Consider the following 19,089-nt stretch of genomic DNA (forward strand, 5'->3'; position numbering starts at 1 on the left):
TAAATGTCATAAAATTTTAACGAAAATCACACTATCAGATTCAGCGTATCAGAGAATCCTACTGTAGAAGTTTCAAGCTCATATCTATAAAAATGTGGAATTTTGTATTTTTTGCCAGAAGACAGATCTGTCATACGTGTTTATTTGTTTGTTTGTTGTTGTTTTTTCCCCAGGGGCAATCTTACCGACCCAGGGGTCGTAGAATGTCACGAGAGGGCTCCTTCTAACGGAAATTAAAAGTTCTAGTACCCTTTTTAAGTAATAAAAACATTGGAGGACACCTAGGCCCCCTCCCATGCTCATTTTTCCTAAAGCCACCGGATTAAAATTTTGGAAGTAGCCATTTTGTTCAGCATAATGGAAAAAAACTTAATAACTATGTCTTTGGGGATGACTTAACCCCCCACAGCCCCCGGGGAAGGGGCTGCAAGTTACTTACTTTGACCACTGTTTACATATAGTAATGGTTATTGGGAAGTGTACAGACGTCATCAGGGACTTTTTCACGTTGGGGTGGGGGTAGTTCGGATGGAGGGGGTTACGTGGGAGGATCTTTCGAGGGAGGAATTTATCATAAGTGAAGAGAATCTCCATGAACGGGGTACAGAATTTTCTAGCATTATATAAAAATAACAATGAGAAGATAAATTTAAAAAAGTTATTCAACCGAATGTAAGGAGCAGCATTAAAACTTAAAACAAACAAAAAATGTTACGTTTATAAGGGGGTAAAAAATTAATAATAATAAAAATACAAGGGGTTAAAAAAAATAATAGGCAAATTTCATTTTGATTATTCATGAGCGGTGAGTGAAAATCAAAACACACATTAATTTAAAAACGTTTAGAAATTGAATAAAATAAAACAAGTTTTTTTTTTAATGCAAGTAAGGAGCGACATTAAAACTTAAAACGAACAGGAATTGTTCCGTATATGAGAGGGGTTGTCTCCTCCATAACGCCTTGCTCTTTACGCTAAAGTTTTTTATTGTTTTAAAAATTAAGAACTTCGACAAAGAGTCAAACTTGAGCGTAATGAGCCGGGTGTTGAGGAGGGGACAACCCCTTTCATATCCGAAATAATTTCTGTTCGTTTTAAGTTTTAATGTTGCTCCTTACTTGCATTAAAAAAATGTTTTTTTATTTAATATCAATATAAAGGCACTCAGTACAATGCCTGTCACTCAGTTACTAATATTAGCAAGTGCCTGATTACTGGTATTTTAATACTCAAGTATATGTTCAGAATTTAATATCTTGATTTTGCTAAAGGTTATTAAACGGTAGCTATTTAACAGGCATACAAAGCATCAATCATATTTATTATCCCGGAACCAACAAGAATCAGAGCATGTTACGGTCAATTTGTCCCGTAAAAGTCATGGTCCAAGGTGAGAACACAGTTCGGTTCTTAATTAAAAAGAAAAAAAAACTATAATGGAAACCACACCTTGCAAACAGTGTTGCCGAAACCTCATTAACAGTTTGTGTGTGCTGTTTTGGCTCAACAGCATACTAGCGCTGCCTAAGTAAAGAGCTATATGCCTTCGATGTTTTTCTCTCCCGATCACTTTATATGGAAGGAATGGTGGAAGAAACTTTGAGGGACGGTCTTGCCATTGGAAACTGAAAATAAAGTCCTTTTTAAGAGTCGAAATTGTTTGCGGGGCAACCAGTCCCTCCCCTGTGCTCGATTTCACTCACTTTGTAGCCCCCCAGGAGACAAATCCCCAAATATTGAGATAGCAATTTTGGTCAAAATAGTCATAAGACCCAATAGCTGTGCCTCAAAGGTGACAAGTGTCTCGTAGACCGTGAGGCATTGAACGTAAATAATGCAAATTTTTCATTGTTTACGCACAAGTTTGCTGATGAAAAAAGGGGATTGTTTGATGCTGGTTGCGTGATTTGCTGAAGTTGCGGTTGTTCCCTCCTCAACGCCTCGCTCTTCACGCTAAAGCTTTTTAATGTTTCAAAAAGCAGAGTTGTAAGAAAGAGTCAAACTTTGTTGTAAAGAGCAAGGCGTTGAGGAGGGGAGAACCCCTTTCATATACGGAGTAATTTCTGTTTATTTTAAGTCTTAATGTCGCTCCTTACTTTCAGTTAAAAAAAAACATTTTTTTTTATATTTAATATAACTAGAACTCATTTTTGGTTAACAGGATCCCGTGAGATGATACTTGGTCCACAACGTCACACGGAAAGCCCTTATCTGGATAGCAAGGTATGGTCACATCTGCAATTCCCCCGTGAACTATTTATAAGGCCAGATAACAGGCACCTAAGAGGAACTTACGAGAACCAACATTTCTAGATATGCCATAACACCAAAAAAATACAAAAACTAGGTAAATTACATTTAAAATACGCATAACATGCTGTTAAGTGTTAAAACCTCTAGATTTAGGGAGCGCAGTGGTGCACTGCCCCTTCGCCTCTGCTATCAAACAAGGATACGGCATTAGACTTTACAGTCCGTACCGGTGGCGCTGATCTCCGTTTCTTGGCCCTTCAGCCAGGAAGTGCAATGGGGGGTTTGGGGGCCAGCCATCCTGTGCTTTCGCACACCCTTTCTGTTTACCTTCCCCAGATTTCTCCAGGTACCCATTTAGAGCTGGGTCGACTCTGGCTAAGCTGAAAGAGTCACGCCACTGACCTCCGTCCCAAACTGAAGAATTGGATACACTGGGATTCGAACCCGCATCCTCTCAGACAAGGGATCCCGAATCCAGCGCACCAACCCACTCGGCTATCAAACAACCATTGCAACAAATCAGGTATGAGAATGGTCCAAGTTGACAAGCCATAATATTTGTGTTGATGCTAGACACCAGGCACGTGTGAAAAATTCTGTTTTGAGAAAATCAACATTTCGAGGGGGCAAAAGCGTTTAAAAATTATACCGCATTATCACCATATAATATAATTGAAGTTCAGTAGGAGCATTGATGCAAGTCCTTACCCCTTAAGAACCAATGACTGTTGCAACAAACCACCCAAGGAGTGCTGGTAAAACTAAAGTCAATCCTTCCGTCCTTGAGTTGGGACTCTTTGGATCTAAAAATGGGACAGAGATGCAGGTTAGTTCTGGTGTCCGGTAATTTGACCAGATCTAATGACAGGGATGTTAATTTAAAAAGTGTATACTTAGAAATCAAAAATCACGTAGAAATGACATATCTTGTCACATTTGCCGGTACTGATTCAGTCAACATTTTTTTTGTCCCAACCTAACATTCAACATAAAAAAAGCCAAATTTTTGAAAGAGCTAGAGCAGAAGACTTAAATTCAGAATCAAGGCATATATTTTGGTCGTTTAGTGAAAGAGTCAGTTGTACAACAAGTTTTTCGATGTTGGTCTCTGTTTTCACAGATTTTCTTGGACAAATCGATAATTTCGTTGCTCAGAAGACTAAGCAAGGTGGATAGAATGGTACTGTACTGGATACTAGTGGGGTGACTAGCCTGTTATGTTAAGAAAACAACTCAATGTATATAGGAGAAAATAAGGAAGAAACATCCGCTCATAAATTGCTTCCATCTCCCCCTCACAATGAAACCAAAATTTGGGAAGCTGCCACTCTGAGTTTAGATCCATGGGAGCACCAGCCCAGTAACCGAAGATAAGATGTTAGTAAGACCCATGAGCTGCCTATATATATAAGATGAGCTGCATGTATTGCTTTAGGCCCAGACCTCGGTAAGCTATCCCTGATTCTAAGCCTGCATATCTCTCGTCAGTTTAGGAGCATGTAATTTTTTTTTTTTTAATGTTATGCTTGACACGAGCAACTTGGATAAGTGTCGGAACTACATTTATAAGTTTTACACGCATAATATTGAATATATGACATCACTGTAAAAATATAAACATTACTGGTGCAAGGTCACACATTAAATAACAAGTTGCTTTTGAATTTTCGGCTTTAGTTGCAATTTGTGTCACGTTCCAGGGCGGAGTTCAAATTGTATGACATGCTTATGTTGCAAAATAATTTATTATCTCAAAGAGAATATTCCAAATTCCAGTTTTAGCATAAGGAAGCATTTATCGTTCTTTAAAACTGTGTCAGTAGCCTTTTCTACCATTAACTAATATTCAAATAGAGTATTTGAGATAAGACAAGAAAAAAACACATTTAAATTGTGAAGAATAGTAATGCAGAGTTTGAGTAAGTAGTTCTGCAAAAACACACGAGAAATATTTAAGGGCTCACGGACCTCCGAAACCACTTAAACCTGATAGCGCTTGCCGAAAACAGAGACAGTGCCCCAAGCAATTTGGAATTGTACCATTGGTTGCGGTGATTATGTAGCGCATAGTGGAAAAGTGTGGCACACGCGGTACATGAGATGCACACTAGGTGGCGACAATTAGTGTCCCATCGGAACTAAAGTGATCTTTCACAACTAACATTTTGAGTCAAAAATACTTTTAAAATGTAATAAATGAGTTTTTAATTAATAAGTTAGATTTCATATGGCTGGTCAGTAGAGAACAGGCTTGTCAACGGGGAGGATCAGGAGGGAAAAGATGATTGCCTTCTTCCTCAGATTTTCCTCCTCTGAACTTAGGTCAATATTTTTCTCCTATTTTTATTGAAAACTACCTCTTTTTTGTTTTTTAATTGAAAAAGAAATGAAAAATCATAAAAAATAGATCCTACTAGATTTAAAAAATTATTTTCTATTAGATGTCTTGTGAAAGATAACCCAATGGCGAATTGCAATCGATTTTCTATAATATCTAGCATATCATGTTGGAATTTTATATAAGAATATTGGAAGTTGCAGTGATGGCAGTGGTCAATTACAGTCCTGGAACGTCTGCGCTTCGGAAGACAGATAATTTCATTCAGGGGCATTGTCTACGAGATAGTGTTGGGTACCCGTTTGACTATGCCAAACAACAAGCTATGCCGAATACGGTGTATTCCGAATATCCCACTTTTTTGGGTCGTAATGTGAGAAAGGTTGAGATGGCTAGGACACGTTTGGCGGATGAAATATTAGTAGCAGTAGTAGTAAGGAAAGAAGAAGCAAATTTTTTCAGTAATATTAGTAACTCTTACATTTTTAATGCCAGGTGTTACCGGAATATTGCTGATATATCCCTCTGATAGCCACCATGTACATTTAGTGTTTTGATTTAGTTTAAAATCCCCCTCAAAATACCATGAAAGCTTGAGCTTTACGTTTTAAGTCGCTCCTGAGATAATACTGATACACCCTTTTGACAACCTGTATGCACAAACTGTGCTTTGATGTAGTTCAACACTGGCCACTTTAGTCCTTGAAAGTTTTACCTTAATACCCTTAGCATAGCAAGGGTAATAGTTGTAGTAGCAGTAGCAAGAGTAGAAGCAGTGGGAGTAATAGCAATGATGGAATTAATCGCAGTAGTAGTATTCACATAGCATCTTTTCGATTAGTTCTACATACCCTCAATATACTCTGAAAGTTCGAAATTAATTATCTAAGCTGTTAAATATATTTTGATAGTCAAACCTTTTGATAACCTGCATGCACAAAGTGCTTAGTATATTTTGAATTAGCCCAGTATTCCCCTCAATCCTCCTTGAAAGTTTCACATTAATACCATTAGCCTTAGTTATAGTGCCGGTAGTATCAGTAGAAGTGCTAGTGTTACTACTAGTAGTGGTAATATGCACATTGGGTCTTTTTGTTAGTTCACTATCCCTCTCAAAATGCCCTGAAACTTTCAGCCTAATACTCTAAGCCGCCCCAGAGATTTTACTGATACGCCCTTTTGACAACATGCGTACATATAACATATTTTGATTTAATTCAACATCCCCAACAACATATCCTGAAAATTTAACCTTAATACCCTTTGAATTAATGGTTGTAGTAGTAGCATTTGTAGCAGTAGTAGTATTAGCAGCAGCAGTAGCAGTGACAGGACTAAAAGCAACTGTTATAACTGTCTCCCTAACCATGCCATGAAAGCGTCAATATAAACACCCTATACCATTCCTAAAACATTGCTGACTCGCCCTTTTGAAGGGCGTAAGTCTGCTTTCCTATGGAAAGCAGGTCGTCTGCGGGTGGGTGGGAGGATGTCATAAAGAAAGATTTAAGGGATATGGGAAGTTCCTGGGAGAGTGCAAAGAGCCAGGCTTTTAATACATTGGGATGTAGGAGAAGCGTGCTTAGCTGTATTGGCCTCAAGCGGCTTGGTGCTGCAGTGAATTGCTAGTAGTAGTAGTAATAGTGTTAGTAGTTATACCCTTATTCGTTGTATTACTCACAGTAGAACCACATGTTGGTGTAGTAGTAGTAGGAGAGTAGTAGTAGTAGTAGTGGTAATAATAATAGTAGTAGTAATAGTAGCAGCAGCAGTAGTAGTAGCAGTAATATCAGTAGGAGTAGTAGTAGCAGCAGTTGTAGTAGTAGTAATAATAGCACTAGTAGTGGTAGTAGCAGTAGTGGTAGTAGTATTAGCAGTAGTAGATGTAGCAGTAGTAATATTAATAGTAGCAGTGGTAGCAATAGTAGTAGTAGTAGTAGTAGGATTGTGTACATTTTGCCTTACATTGGCTTTTAGACAATTGATCATCGCTCTAATGTGTCCCTGAGATACGCCCTTTTGACAACCTGCATGTACGTGGTGTATTTTGATCTAGTTCAATACTGCCCTCAATATTCTCTAAAACCTTCTCCTCAAGGCCCTTAGCCTTTTTGGACAACCAAGGTCAGCCATGACCTTTTTTCTAAATATCAAAACTATTTGTAAACAGTAGGTGAATTGCATACATTACAGCTCTTGCCCCATGGGTTGTTGGGGTATTTTATCCCTAGAGGAATAGTTGTTGTACTATTAAAATGGGGAAAAAATAGCCATCTCAAAGACTTTGTCAGATGTCTTTGGGGGAATAAGGGGCATGGGGAGCTGCTTGTCCAATCACTTTTGACTCTTAAACAGGGCACTAGGAATTTGAAATTCCAGCAGAATGAGCTTCCTTCCAAATCTTTCATGAGAACTCCTTCCATACGTAGTACTTTGGTAAAAAAAAAAAGTAATATAAATATTACATAGAGCCTATATCGTTCTTTACTTAGGCAATGCTATTGCGCATCCTATGATAAAAACATTTCGATACATTAATCACTGGTAAAACGAAAATCAGCTAACGCTGATAACCAAACTCATCAAATACCGAACACAAAGTTCTTCTGAAGGGTTTCAAATGAAGATATATTAGCAGCCTCCAAACCCACCTCCTCAAAAGAAAAAATCATGTCTCTCGTTCTTCTTCACCATAAGCATCCCTGTTGTCGCCGGATACCTCATTTTTAAAAGAATTATTTATTTTTGAATTTTTCATCCTACATACAGAGTATTTAAACATGTCATTATTTCTTCCAGGTTATCTTGACTGGCATATTAACCCTCCCTTGCTAGGCACATACGAAGGGGGCTTCGAACCACAGTATTTTATAAGAATTTCTGCAATTGTCTGCAATTAAGTCTGATGTATTTCATATATTTTTAATCTCCTCCTTATCCAGAATGGTAAATAAAGGCGTAAGTGCCTCCGAGACTTAGATGCAGTGCCTCTTTGGCGTGTCATTAGACTTAGTTACATTGTTTAAGATTGTTCGGCTCATCAACCAGTGTTGTACAGAGCTCTAGAGTTTTACAAATAGTCTATAGCGGTTCCATGAGAAATTAAATAAAAAAACAAGTTTTTTTTAAACTGAAAGTAAGGAGCGACATTAAAACTTAAAACGAACAGAAATTCCTTTGTATATGAAAGGAGCTATTCCCTCCTCAATGCCCCGCTCTTTACTCTAAAGTTTGACTCTTTCTCTCAACTCTACTTTTTAAAACAGTAAAAACCTTTAGCGTAAAGAGCGAGGCGTTGAGGAAGGAACAGTCCCTTACGGAGTAACTTCTGTTCGTTTTAAGCTTTATTGTCGCTCCTTACTTTCAGTTAAAAAAAAAACTTTTTTTTTTAATTTCTGAACGTTTTGAATTAATGCATGTTTTGATTTTGGCTCTCCGCACATGAATAATGAATAATTAAAACGAAATTTGTATATTAATATATTTTTTGGCTAAATGGCTTTCTCATAGTTTTGATCGGACGATTTGAGAAAAAAAAGAGCGGGGAGGTAGGCCCAGCTACCCTCCATTTTCTGGTTACTGAAAAAGGCAACTAGAACTTTTAATTTTTTATGAACGTTTTTATTAGTTCATAAAAAATTATGAGCTAATTTTTACGTAACGAACTTCTATATTCGTATATTTTTATTACGTATATGAGGGGGTTTGTCCCCTCTTTAATACCTCGCTCTTTACACTAAAGCTTAAATTGTGTCCCAACTCCTTAGGAATGAACGCTGAATCATAAAGGCTGTAGAATAAATAGTTTAAATTAATAAAATCACTTTAGCGTAAAGAGCGATGTATTGAGAGGAGGTGAATCCCTCATATGCGTAATAATTTCTGCTCGTTTTAAGTTTTAATGTTGTTCCTTACTTTCAGTTGAAAAGACTTTCTCGTATTTGTTTTTTCATATTATTTTTTAAACTGCTAAGAAATCCTGCGCCCCCTTCATGGAAATTCTCTTCCCCATGACAAATTCCTCCATGAAAATTTCCCCCCGCATAGCCCCCTCCCCTCATCCCCCCAACCAAAAAAATCCCCCTGAAAGCGTCTGTACACTTCCCAATAACCATTACTATATTTAAAAACTGGTCAAAATTTGTAACTTGCAGCCTTTCCTACAGGGACTGTGGCGGAGTAAGTCATCCCCAAAGACATAGTTATTAAGTTCCTCGACTATGCTGAAAAAATGGCTACCTCAGAACTTTGATCCTACGACTTAGGGAAAAACTGAGCGTGGGAGAGGGCCTAGCTGCCCTCCAATTTTTTTGTTCACTTAAAAAGGGCATTGGAACCTTTAATTTCCGTTAGAATGAGTCCTTTCGCGACATTCTTGAACCACTAGGTCGATAATATCACCCCTTGGAAAAAAAAAATAAAAAAAATAAACACGCATCCATGATCTGTCTTCTGGCAAAAAATAACAAAATTCCACATTTTTGTAGATACGAGCTTGAAACTTCTACAGTAGGGTTTTCTGATAGACTGAATTTGATGGTGTGATTTTCGTTAAGACTGTATGACATTTAGGAGGTGTTTCCCCTTATTTTCTAAAATAAGACAATTTTTCTCAGGCTCGTAACTTTTGATAGGTAAGGCTAAACTTGACGAAACTTGCATATTTAAAATAAGATTTATAAAAAGGCATTGGAACCTTTAATTTCCGCTAGAATGAGTCTTCTTGCGACATTCTTGAACCACTGGGTCGATAATATTACCCCTTTGAAAAAAAATAAACAAACACGCATCCATGATCTGTCTTCTGGCAAAAAAAACAAAATTCCACATTTTTGTAGATACGAGCTTGAAACTTCTACAGTAGAGTTCTCTCATACGTTGAATGCGATGGTGTGATTTTCGTTAAGGTCATATGACTTGTTTCCCCCTATTTTCTAAAATAAGGCAAATTTTCTCAAGCTTGTAACTTTTGATAGGTAAGACTAAACTTGATGAAACTTAAATATTTAAAATCAGCATTAAATTGTGATTGTTTTCATGTAACTATTGACATCGAAATTCCGTTTTTTAGAGTTTTGGTTACTATTGAGCCGGCTCGCTCCCTATTGAAGTTCGTTACCACGAACTGTTTCATAGGCGTCTACGATGAGCCAAGATGAGACCAAGACCACGTGAACTACAACAAAAACAACTATTGAAGAAATAGAATACATGGTACATTTTACAGAGCTTCCTTGAGATATGTGGTTTCATTTATTGTGATTTGAATCACATCCATGGAGTACATTAGTGTGAATTGAATGCGCATACACATAAACCAAATGACTATATTTACGTCTAATTACATCGCAGGAGACAAAATTATTTTGTACATTATTTGTGGTTTGTGGTTTCACCACAAATTGGATTTTGACAGATGTCAAATAAATATTACAAACGTGGTATTGATTTTCGGTTAGGAGTATGTCATTTTACCAATGAGCTTGAATGCAGAAATCATAATGGATTTTCAACCCACTTTCTGCAGTGACCTCAACTCATGACAATTAGATGGAGGGGGACACAAAATGTTTTGAAGAAATTTAGTTTTCTAAATTTTTCTTTCAATAAAAATGGCAAAAAGGCCCTTTTCAATGACAATACCAAGGCTGATTTCAAAATATAGGGGAGGATCTCGGAAAGGGGGAGACTCTAACCCTCCCTTTAATTGGTGCCACTAACTTATTTTGTCTAATTAAATCAACATTTTGACAGAAATTTAAAGCTGGGTGAATATAATTCGAAAAAAAATGTTACCCCTGTTGACGGGGTACAACTCATAATTCCAATGTATATCACTAATCACTATTATCACTAATCACTAATTTAGGAAAACAATTTTCCCTTTCTCCTTCTATCTCCTTTTTTAATGTGTTTGTGCTGTTGCATTGATGATTTCTCTTTTCGTTATATTATTCCAGGTTGGATCCAGTGCTGGTGGAGGAAAATTTTTTAGTTTTCTCCCCGACAGACCTTTACCCAGGTCCAGGTTAACCTGATATTGTTAATTATTGGTGAAATGGCACTTATGCAAATTTCATGTTTTCATGAAACAACTTTTTTTTCATGTTTATGTATTTATTGACCTATTGACCTATTGACCTTGGCATGATTTTAGGACTTTGATTGTTGGATTTTGATTTGGATGTTAGTTTGATTTGGGTTTATTTTCAATAACTTTTAACTCAACAAAATACAAATATTAGCCTCGGAACTCGGAACGATTTTTTGAAAGTTAGTAAGTGTAAGAGTCGTTGTTTTCTTTTCCAAGATCATTTTATCCCACGGACTTCTGTTAAGAGTACATTGTATAATGACTTTGATTGTTGGATTTTGATTTGGATGTTAGTTTGATTGGGTTTATTTTCAATAACTTTTAATTCAACAAAATACAAATATTAGCCTCGGAACTCGGAACGATTTTTTGAAAGTTATTAAGTGTAAGAGTCGTTGTTTTCTTTTCCAAGATCATTTTATCCCACGGACTTCTGTTAAGAGTACATTGTATAATAAAAATTTTGCATGCAAGTTACGTGGTAATGTTAATTGTAAAACAACCGATGTAATTTACCTATTAGAATGTAGTAAATGCTGCCTACAATATGTGGGGGAAACAACTAATAATATATATAAAAGATTTTCTGGACACAAGGCAACAGTTAATAATGAAAAAACTAATAACTATTTAGTTCAACATTGTAATAATAGTACATGTTCCATATCAGATACAACTGTCACAATTTTAGAAAATTTAGGGTTAGAAAATTTAAATAAAGAAGAGAAGAATAATAGACTACGTAAACAGGAGGATTTCTGGATCCATACTCTTGGTACAGCTTATGCTTTTGGGCTAAACGATCGTGTAGCAAAATATGGTGACATGTCTCGGGTTGTTGTTAAATGTATTGATGGTTTTATGGACCATCCTTCTTTTAATTGTCCTACTAAACGTAAAAAACGATCGAGAGGACATAGGAAAAATAATAGAAAAAATGAATAAGATTTACATATGCTTTCTATAGATCTATGCCAGCTACTTGAATCTAGGGGCATGATTTCTGTAATAAAATGTCTAAATAATTTATCCAAGAGGAATTTAATCAAACTTTTCTGGATTGTTAAGAATAATACAGCTCTTGAATATAATTTTGAAATAATATGCGATACGATTTGCATTCTAACTAAAACGAAATTTATTTCAAAAAAGAAAAAGTTTTTACCAAAGAAAAAGTTTGGTTATTACCAAAAGATTGGTAATAAGGATAACAGATTATATTTACCTATTAATTTTACTTGTAAGCAGATTAAAGATATTAATTTACCGGAAATTTTAAATCAGCGGGATGTGAAACAGGCCCTTCCTAGTAATTTGAATTATAATGATAGTCTAGTTTTAACTTATAAATTTTCAAACTATTGGGCGAATTATTTTTAATTATAATTTAATACTTAAAAGATTAAATAGTAATATAAATTGGAAACCGGTTTGTAACTATAAGCAACTTGGCCCATTTGTAAATCCCACTTACAAACATGTTATAACAGGGGACTTGTCAATAATTAAGCAAGATGATCTTCAAATTATAATGAATAAAAGGGCTAATTTCCGTCTTTCTCATCATCTGAAACCATCGAGTGTTCTTGATGGCTTGGAAAATGATTTTGATTTATTTATTGATAAGTGGTGTAAGAAAGAGAATAAAAATAAATAGAGTTTTCAAAGTTGGAAGAATTTAATTATTAATAGAATACGAAATAAAATATATTCTAACTTAAAAAATAGTAACACTAAATCATTATTTTATAATGCTAAGATTAAACAAGCAATTGCTAATCTACAGAATGAATTTGTAATTGTGCCGGTGGATAAAGCTAATAATTTTGCCATAATTTGTCAGAAGCTGTATTGTGATATCTTAAAAAAGGAGTTATGCATAACTAATGTTTACGAAAAGGTAAATTAAGAGGATGAGAATTTAATTGAAAAGACTGAAGAAATTTTTTTTTTAATTTTAATATTAAAATAAATTACAATGATAAAAAGTTCCCCTTCCTATATTGGACTGTAAAATTTCATAAGAATCCCCCTAAACCACGGTTTATTGCTGGAGCAGCTAAATGTCTAACCCGCATTGCTGCTACTGACCTCTCTTTAATTTTAAAGGAAATTATAAATAAACTTAAAACCTATTGTTCTGGTGTTAAAAAATTTTCGAATTTTAATCCATATTGGAGTGTTAATAATTCACTGCAGGTGATAGATTCTTTAACAATGGTTTCAGCTAAAAGAATTGAGTCTTTGGATTTTGCGACAATGTATACTAATTTATCACTTAATGTAGTGTTAGATAATTTAAAAAGAAATCTTTCCTCTTATCTAGTAAAAGTTTCTTAAAAATAGACACTTATAATAAAAAAGTTATATGGACAAATTGCTTTAAGACTACAGTTAGCTTGAGATGTTACAGCTTGGATATGATTTTTGAGTTATTAGAATTTGTTTTATACAATACTTATAGAAGATTTGGTGGTGATTTGTACAAGCAAATCGTGGGAATTCCCATGAGGGGGGGGGGGGGAATGACAGCCCATTTATAGCTGACTTGTTTTTAAGTCAACTAGAATATAAATATATGATGGATATGAATAATCCAAGTAATTTAAAACATGTTTTGTCAAATAATAAAAGATATTTAGATGATATTTTGGTCTTCAATTGTAAGGATTTCATTGATATTTCTAAAAATCTATATCCATCAGAGCTTACTCTTGAACCTAGTCATGGCGCTGGTCTTGAAGATCATTTCTTAGATTTAAATATTAATATTTCTGATAATAATAAATTAGGTTTTAAAATGTATAATAAAACGGATGATTTTGATTTTGAAGTGATTAGTTTCCCATTCCCTGAAAGTAATACATACTCAAATATCACATATTCGGCATTTTTCTCACAGTTACTTCGTTATGCAAGGACTTGTAGTAATTGTATTGATTTTAAAAATAGATGTAAAATCTTAAGCCAAAAATTGATATTAAGTGGTTTTTCTGCAAGTAAATTAACTTGGCAATTTAAAAAAATTAGTTTTCATTACAAAGAACTTTAAAATAAATACCATAAAAGCTATCTGGAAATACTTAGGGAAATTTTCGGCTAATTTCGGAGGTTCGCGAAGAGTTGATGCAGCGCCATCTATTTTGAATTGTGTTTCTAATAGAGCGGATTTTTCAAAAATAGCCACATGGTAATGATGAATTCTATAATTGTTTAGTTCACTCAGATTTTTTTCAAAGAGTTAATATTTGTGATTTGGTAAAATTTATCACATTTAGTTTACCTATTTTTGCTAAAAAGAGGAGTATATTAACAGGATAAGGTTATTTTGGTGTTACTTGGTTGTTCTACATTTGCTGGGGGTTTTTTCATAGGCATGTAGTTTGGGGGTGGTACCTGACACTGGGATGCCATGGATATTCTGTGGTAGGCACAACACTTGACTGGGTAGAGAATTGAAAGTGCCGAAACCCTATAGGTAAGTTTATTCTCCTGATGAGACCTTGTGTTAGGTTGTTACCTCTGAATTATTTGTCTTTACTGTTTTTATTATTTGGTAAATGACGACTTATACTTATTGACGACATGACTGCCTGTCCATGGATTATTCTTTATGGTTGATTGTGTATGTCTATGCTGTTTGACCTATGTGGTTGTATGGATGAGTAGGGTTAAGGCCTCATTCAAGTGCTGGTCTATATTAATCACTAATTTAGGAAAACAGTTTTCCCTTTCTCCTTCTATCTCCTTTTTTTTAATGTGTTTGTGCTGTTGCATTAATGATTTCTCTTTTTGTTATATTGCTTACTGCTAAATCTCAATATCTTGGCTCTAAGGAAATATTAAATTACCATAATGGAGACATCAATGAATGGTATATTGTATGGAATGGTATGAATAGGTTTTTGAAAAAAAAAGGTTTTTAATTAGTTTTTGTTTTGCGGTTAGTTTCAAATTTAAAAAACAAAATCAAATACAGCAACAATACACCCTTGTTAAAAAAATGCAGTACAATTCAACTAAAAGAGCTCTAATAAATATACATAGGCATGAATTTATTTCAGAGGATACGACCTTTGGAAGGGAGTTAACTTCAAAAAACAAGAGGCTTATGAGTCAAGAAGCGTAGGTAATCCAATAGATGCATGCATAAATACTTCAAAAAAGGGAAAAAATAGATTTTAACATATGAAATTAAAGTATAAATAAGTCTCGATACTTTAGAAGGAGGGATGTACCCAAATATCCCTTCCCTTCCCTGCGTATGTACTTCAGTTCAATATTTACTTTTTATTGACTGACGTTGATAAATCGATATTTGAACTCTTCTTGAAATATCTGTCCGACTGGTAAAGTTGTAATAAAATGCATTAAAAACACGTTTCTGATGCGTTTTTAAGGGCTGGTACACGTTTTCCAGACCACACTCGAGAATTGAAGTTAGGATAATCGTTATCAAATATACAAAAATCTGCTGAAAATATAATATTTTAGTAAGCAAAATAATGAAACTACAACAGATAATTATGGAAAGCAAGCCGCTCAGAAAGCATTATATTAAATACCTAACCTAACGAGCTCTATATATTAAATACTTAATTAAAATATACCAGCATAGTGGTTTATTTCACTAACTCACTAAAACTAAGCTAATTATGTAGGAATGCAGAAAGAGAAACTGGTTTTACTCAGTCCAAGAACTTAAGTGTGTTCAAGATAAAACGTGAGTGCCAAAGAATTTTTTTAAGCCCCTCCCCCGCCTCCCGAACAAAATCCTGGATACTGCGTCTATTCTTGTAATTTAGAAAATGAGTTATAGCCTGTTCTTGCCCCCTGAACTCGCCAAACCTCTAAAATTTCATTCATTTTGCTAACATTTTCATCTAGGATAATTAAATCATTATTGTAGGATAATTAAGTCTATGAGAATGTTACTTTCCCATGTGATTTTGTGTTTTTCAATTGTCTTTGATGTGCTCCTTAATACAAAATCCATCAATATGGCCAAAATAAATTGCGACAGAACGCAACCCTACTTAATTCATGTTTTAATGGAAAATCAGCTAAGAATCTCATTTCCTACCTTATTCACAGCAATATTATTCACGTATACAGCACCAATCCCTTTAATTTTTTTTATCTGGTATCAAACAAGTATAGAACCTTTGCTAGAGCTCTTCTATCAGCTGAATCAAACCCTTGTTTATAATCTATAAAACTTGGACTAAATGCGTTTGATGACTCAGGCACTTCTCATTTATTGATCTAAAAGCGAAAATTTGATCGACACATCCTCTACCCTTCCTAAAACCACAGTATTCTTTTCTTAAAACTTTATCTACAGCATCTCTGAGTAAAAAGGTATAACCATACCAAATAACTTGCTTCCTATAGAAACAAGGCTAATGCCTCTATAATTACCATACTTATACTTCTGACCTTTCTTATGGAGGGGTTTCATTAGAGTGTTCTTAAATTCATTAGGCACTTATCCTTTTTCAAACATCACATTCATAACTTGTCTCTAACTTCACAATCACCAAATTAAAAAATAGCCATTTACCAAGTGGCAGATCGAGGGGGTCGGTGGACCCCGGCCCATCCCCTAATGTTTTTTCGTGAGCCCTCATTCCTTGTTTTTCTTTTTTAACGATTTTTTTAGAATAGATTTTTCCATTTGGTCAGTTATTGGCACCTTTGTTACATTTAATCCCCCTCCAAGATTTTAATCATTTGCCCCCTTGTCAAATTAGGCCTCCCCAAAGATTTTTTTCTAGATCCACTTTTGTATTTAACAGGCTATCTGCATCTGGGATCTTATTATTTTTTAATCCTTTAGGTACTGTCACTGAATCTTCCCCATAAAATAAATCTTCCTTCTCATCCAAAGTATTACAAACTTTTCATTCTTTTCAATATAATTTCCTCTAACTCTATCACAGGTTAGAACATTTTCAAAATAATTTGTCCATCGCTCGTTAATTCTTTCCTTCTCACAAATTGTGGCCCTTTTCCTATATTTAACCGGGACAAGTCCAAAACGACTATTGCCTTTCAATTTATTAACATGCCAAGCTTAATTTATTTAGAAACTTATAAATGTGTTCAATTAACATGGTAATTGCACTCAATCAATAGTTAAAAAAAAAATCCTGCAATGATTAATTGTGATTAGTTGTACTGATTAATCTTATCTAATTAGTGTGTTCTTTTTTGTTATTCGGGTTTTACGCGTTCAACCGATTTGTCATGTGCTTTCGTATCACATGGTTATTCTGTACCTTATATCATACTCTATGCTTTTCATTAATGAGTTACTTGTACATAAGAATGCTAATTATACCTGTTTCTACACCATCTTTATTATTCTTTCCTCCTTTACTTTTGGAGTTGACAACACCATCCCCGTAAATAAATGAAACAGTAGATGACTGAACATGGTTTCCATTATAATCATCACTTAAGGAATCTGATAGTCTATTATATCCGGTCTTGTACCATTTTACGTATGTTGCTTCACTTGAATTACCTAAAAGAATAATTATTAGATAAAACGAGAAAATTATCTACCCTTCAATCTCCTCTCTCCCTCTTAGCAGGTAAGTAATTTGATATATTTTTTTTATTTCACACTGATCTTACAATTTAAATAATTCAAAAAATGTATGTACATCCAGGTTGTCTTAGAGCATAGATAAACTGTGCTGGGAATTGTATTAAGTTTAATTTCTCAGGTCAACTTGAGGAGGTATGAAATCGAATTAAACAATACTCTTAGTGTCAGGATTGGTAGAATTAATGAAAAAAATTCTTCAACATACAAATAGCAAACCCAACTATTGGTTCTTATAGAAAAAGAATGAAAAGATATAAAATATTCGTTTTTTTCCACGAAAAAGGCTGTGTCAATAAAAAACGAACAAAAATTAGCTAAAGAAACTTTTTCTAGTAAGCAAGTTTTTCGAAGAAAGTAAGATGCTCTATAAAGCCTAATATGAGCAGAAACAATGTCAAATAATCTTCCGAGTGTAAAACTACCACAAATCACCATCAATAAATGAATTAAATTCAAAAAGAAGAGAAATTACGTTGAAAAACGGTGTCAAACTCAAATGAGCAAAAATTAACATGAGTAGGGCTGACAACTCCCATGCCTTCTCAGGACCAGAACATAATTTGCACTTTACTGAAAATAAAACACAGTTTAAATGCTTTCACATTTTTTACTGTAATATATAAATAACTATTATGGCTTTAAGGAGTAAATACCAGTATTAAAATGAGTAAGTGATATTTAATAAAACTGACAATCCACGGTCTTTTTATTAGTCAAGTGTAAATTATGTTCTGGACTTAAGAAGGTTTGTGAGTTATCAGCCCTAATCATGTTTTTTTTTTGGCTCGTTTTTCGATTTGACTCCTTTGTTTATTATAATTTATGTTTATTTCGAGTTTCATTTATTTATTGATGGTGATTTATCGTTGTTTTACGCTTGGAAGATTATTTGTCATTATTTCTGCCAATATTTGCCTTAATGAAGCTCTTTACTTTCTTTGAAAGACTTATTTTGTGGAAAAGTTTTTTTTTAAATTAATAATCATAAAAAGCAGCTTATTTATTCAGCAGATTATATATATATATATATATATATACATATATATATATATATATATATATATATATATATATATATATATATATATATATATATATATATATATATATATATATATATATATATATATATATATATATATATATATATATATATATATATATATATATATATATATATATATATATATATATATATATATATATATTAAATTATTTATAACATTTTTTTTAAATAAGTTATTTAAATAATACTAAGTTTTTTAATAATGTTTTTTAAATAAGGGTGATTGTTTTTACAAAATCCAGCTCATCCTCCATGAAAATTCCTTCGTATACTAATGTCTTCAGCATACCCACTGAAGACATCTTTATACATCCCAATAACCAATACTATATGTAAACAGTGGGAAAAGTTCACAAACTGCAGCTTTTGCCCTGCAGACCCTTGTGGGTTATTAAATAAAAAAAACAAGTTTTTTTAAATGAAAGTAAGGAGCGACATTAAAACTTAAAACGAACAGAAATTACTCCGTATATGAAAGGGGCTTTTCTTCCTCGACACCCCGCTCCTTGCGCTAAAGTTTTTTATTGTTTTAAAAAGCAGAGTTGCGAGAAAGAATCAAACATTAGCGCAAGGAGCGGGGTGTCGAGGAAGAAAAGCCCCTTTCATATACGGAGTAATTTCTGTTCGTTTTAAGTTTTAATGTCGCTCCTTACTTTCATTTAAAAAAACTTGTTTTTTTTATTTAATTTCTGAAAGTTTTTTAATTAATGCATGTCTGATTT

At 34.0% G+C, this 19,089-nt stretch overlaps 1 protein-coding gene and 1 long non-coding RNA gene across 3 annotated transcripts in view; one reads left to right on the forward strand and one right to left on the reverse strand.

Moving 5' to 3' along the window:
• The window catches only part of LOC136040405 (uncharacterized), a 41,702-nt gene that overhangs the window by 8,152 nt on the left and 14,461 nt on the right, over window positions 1-19,089 (reverse strand). For both annotated transcript variants that reach the window (XM_065724680.1, XM_065724679.1), the window contains exon 2: window positions 17,029-17,214. In XM_065724680.1, coding sequence (XP_065580752.1) covers window positions 17,029-17,214 — 186 coding nt within the window. The remainder of the gene's footprint in view (window positions 1-17,028; window positions 17,215-19,089) is intronic.
• Window positions 10,781-19,089, forward strand: part of LOC136040407 (uncharacterized) — a 38,321-nt gene continuing 30,012 nt past the window's right edge. The window contains exon 1 of the long non-coding RNA XR_010620706.1: window positions 10,781-10,874. This is a non-coding gene — a long non-coding RNA (uncharacterized LOC136040407). The remainder of the gene's footprint in view (window positions 10,875-19,089) is intronic.

The sequence above is a fragment of the Artemia franciscana genome, chromosome 20 (genome assembly GCF_032884065.1).
Source record: "Artemia franciscana chromosome 20, ASM3288406v1, whole genome shotgun sequence".
Classification (NCBI taxonomy): Eukaryota; Metazoa; Arthropoda; class Branchiopoda; order Anostraca; family Artemiidae; genus Artemia; species Artemia franciscana.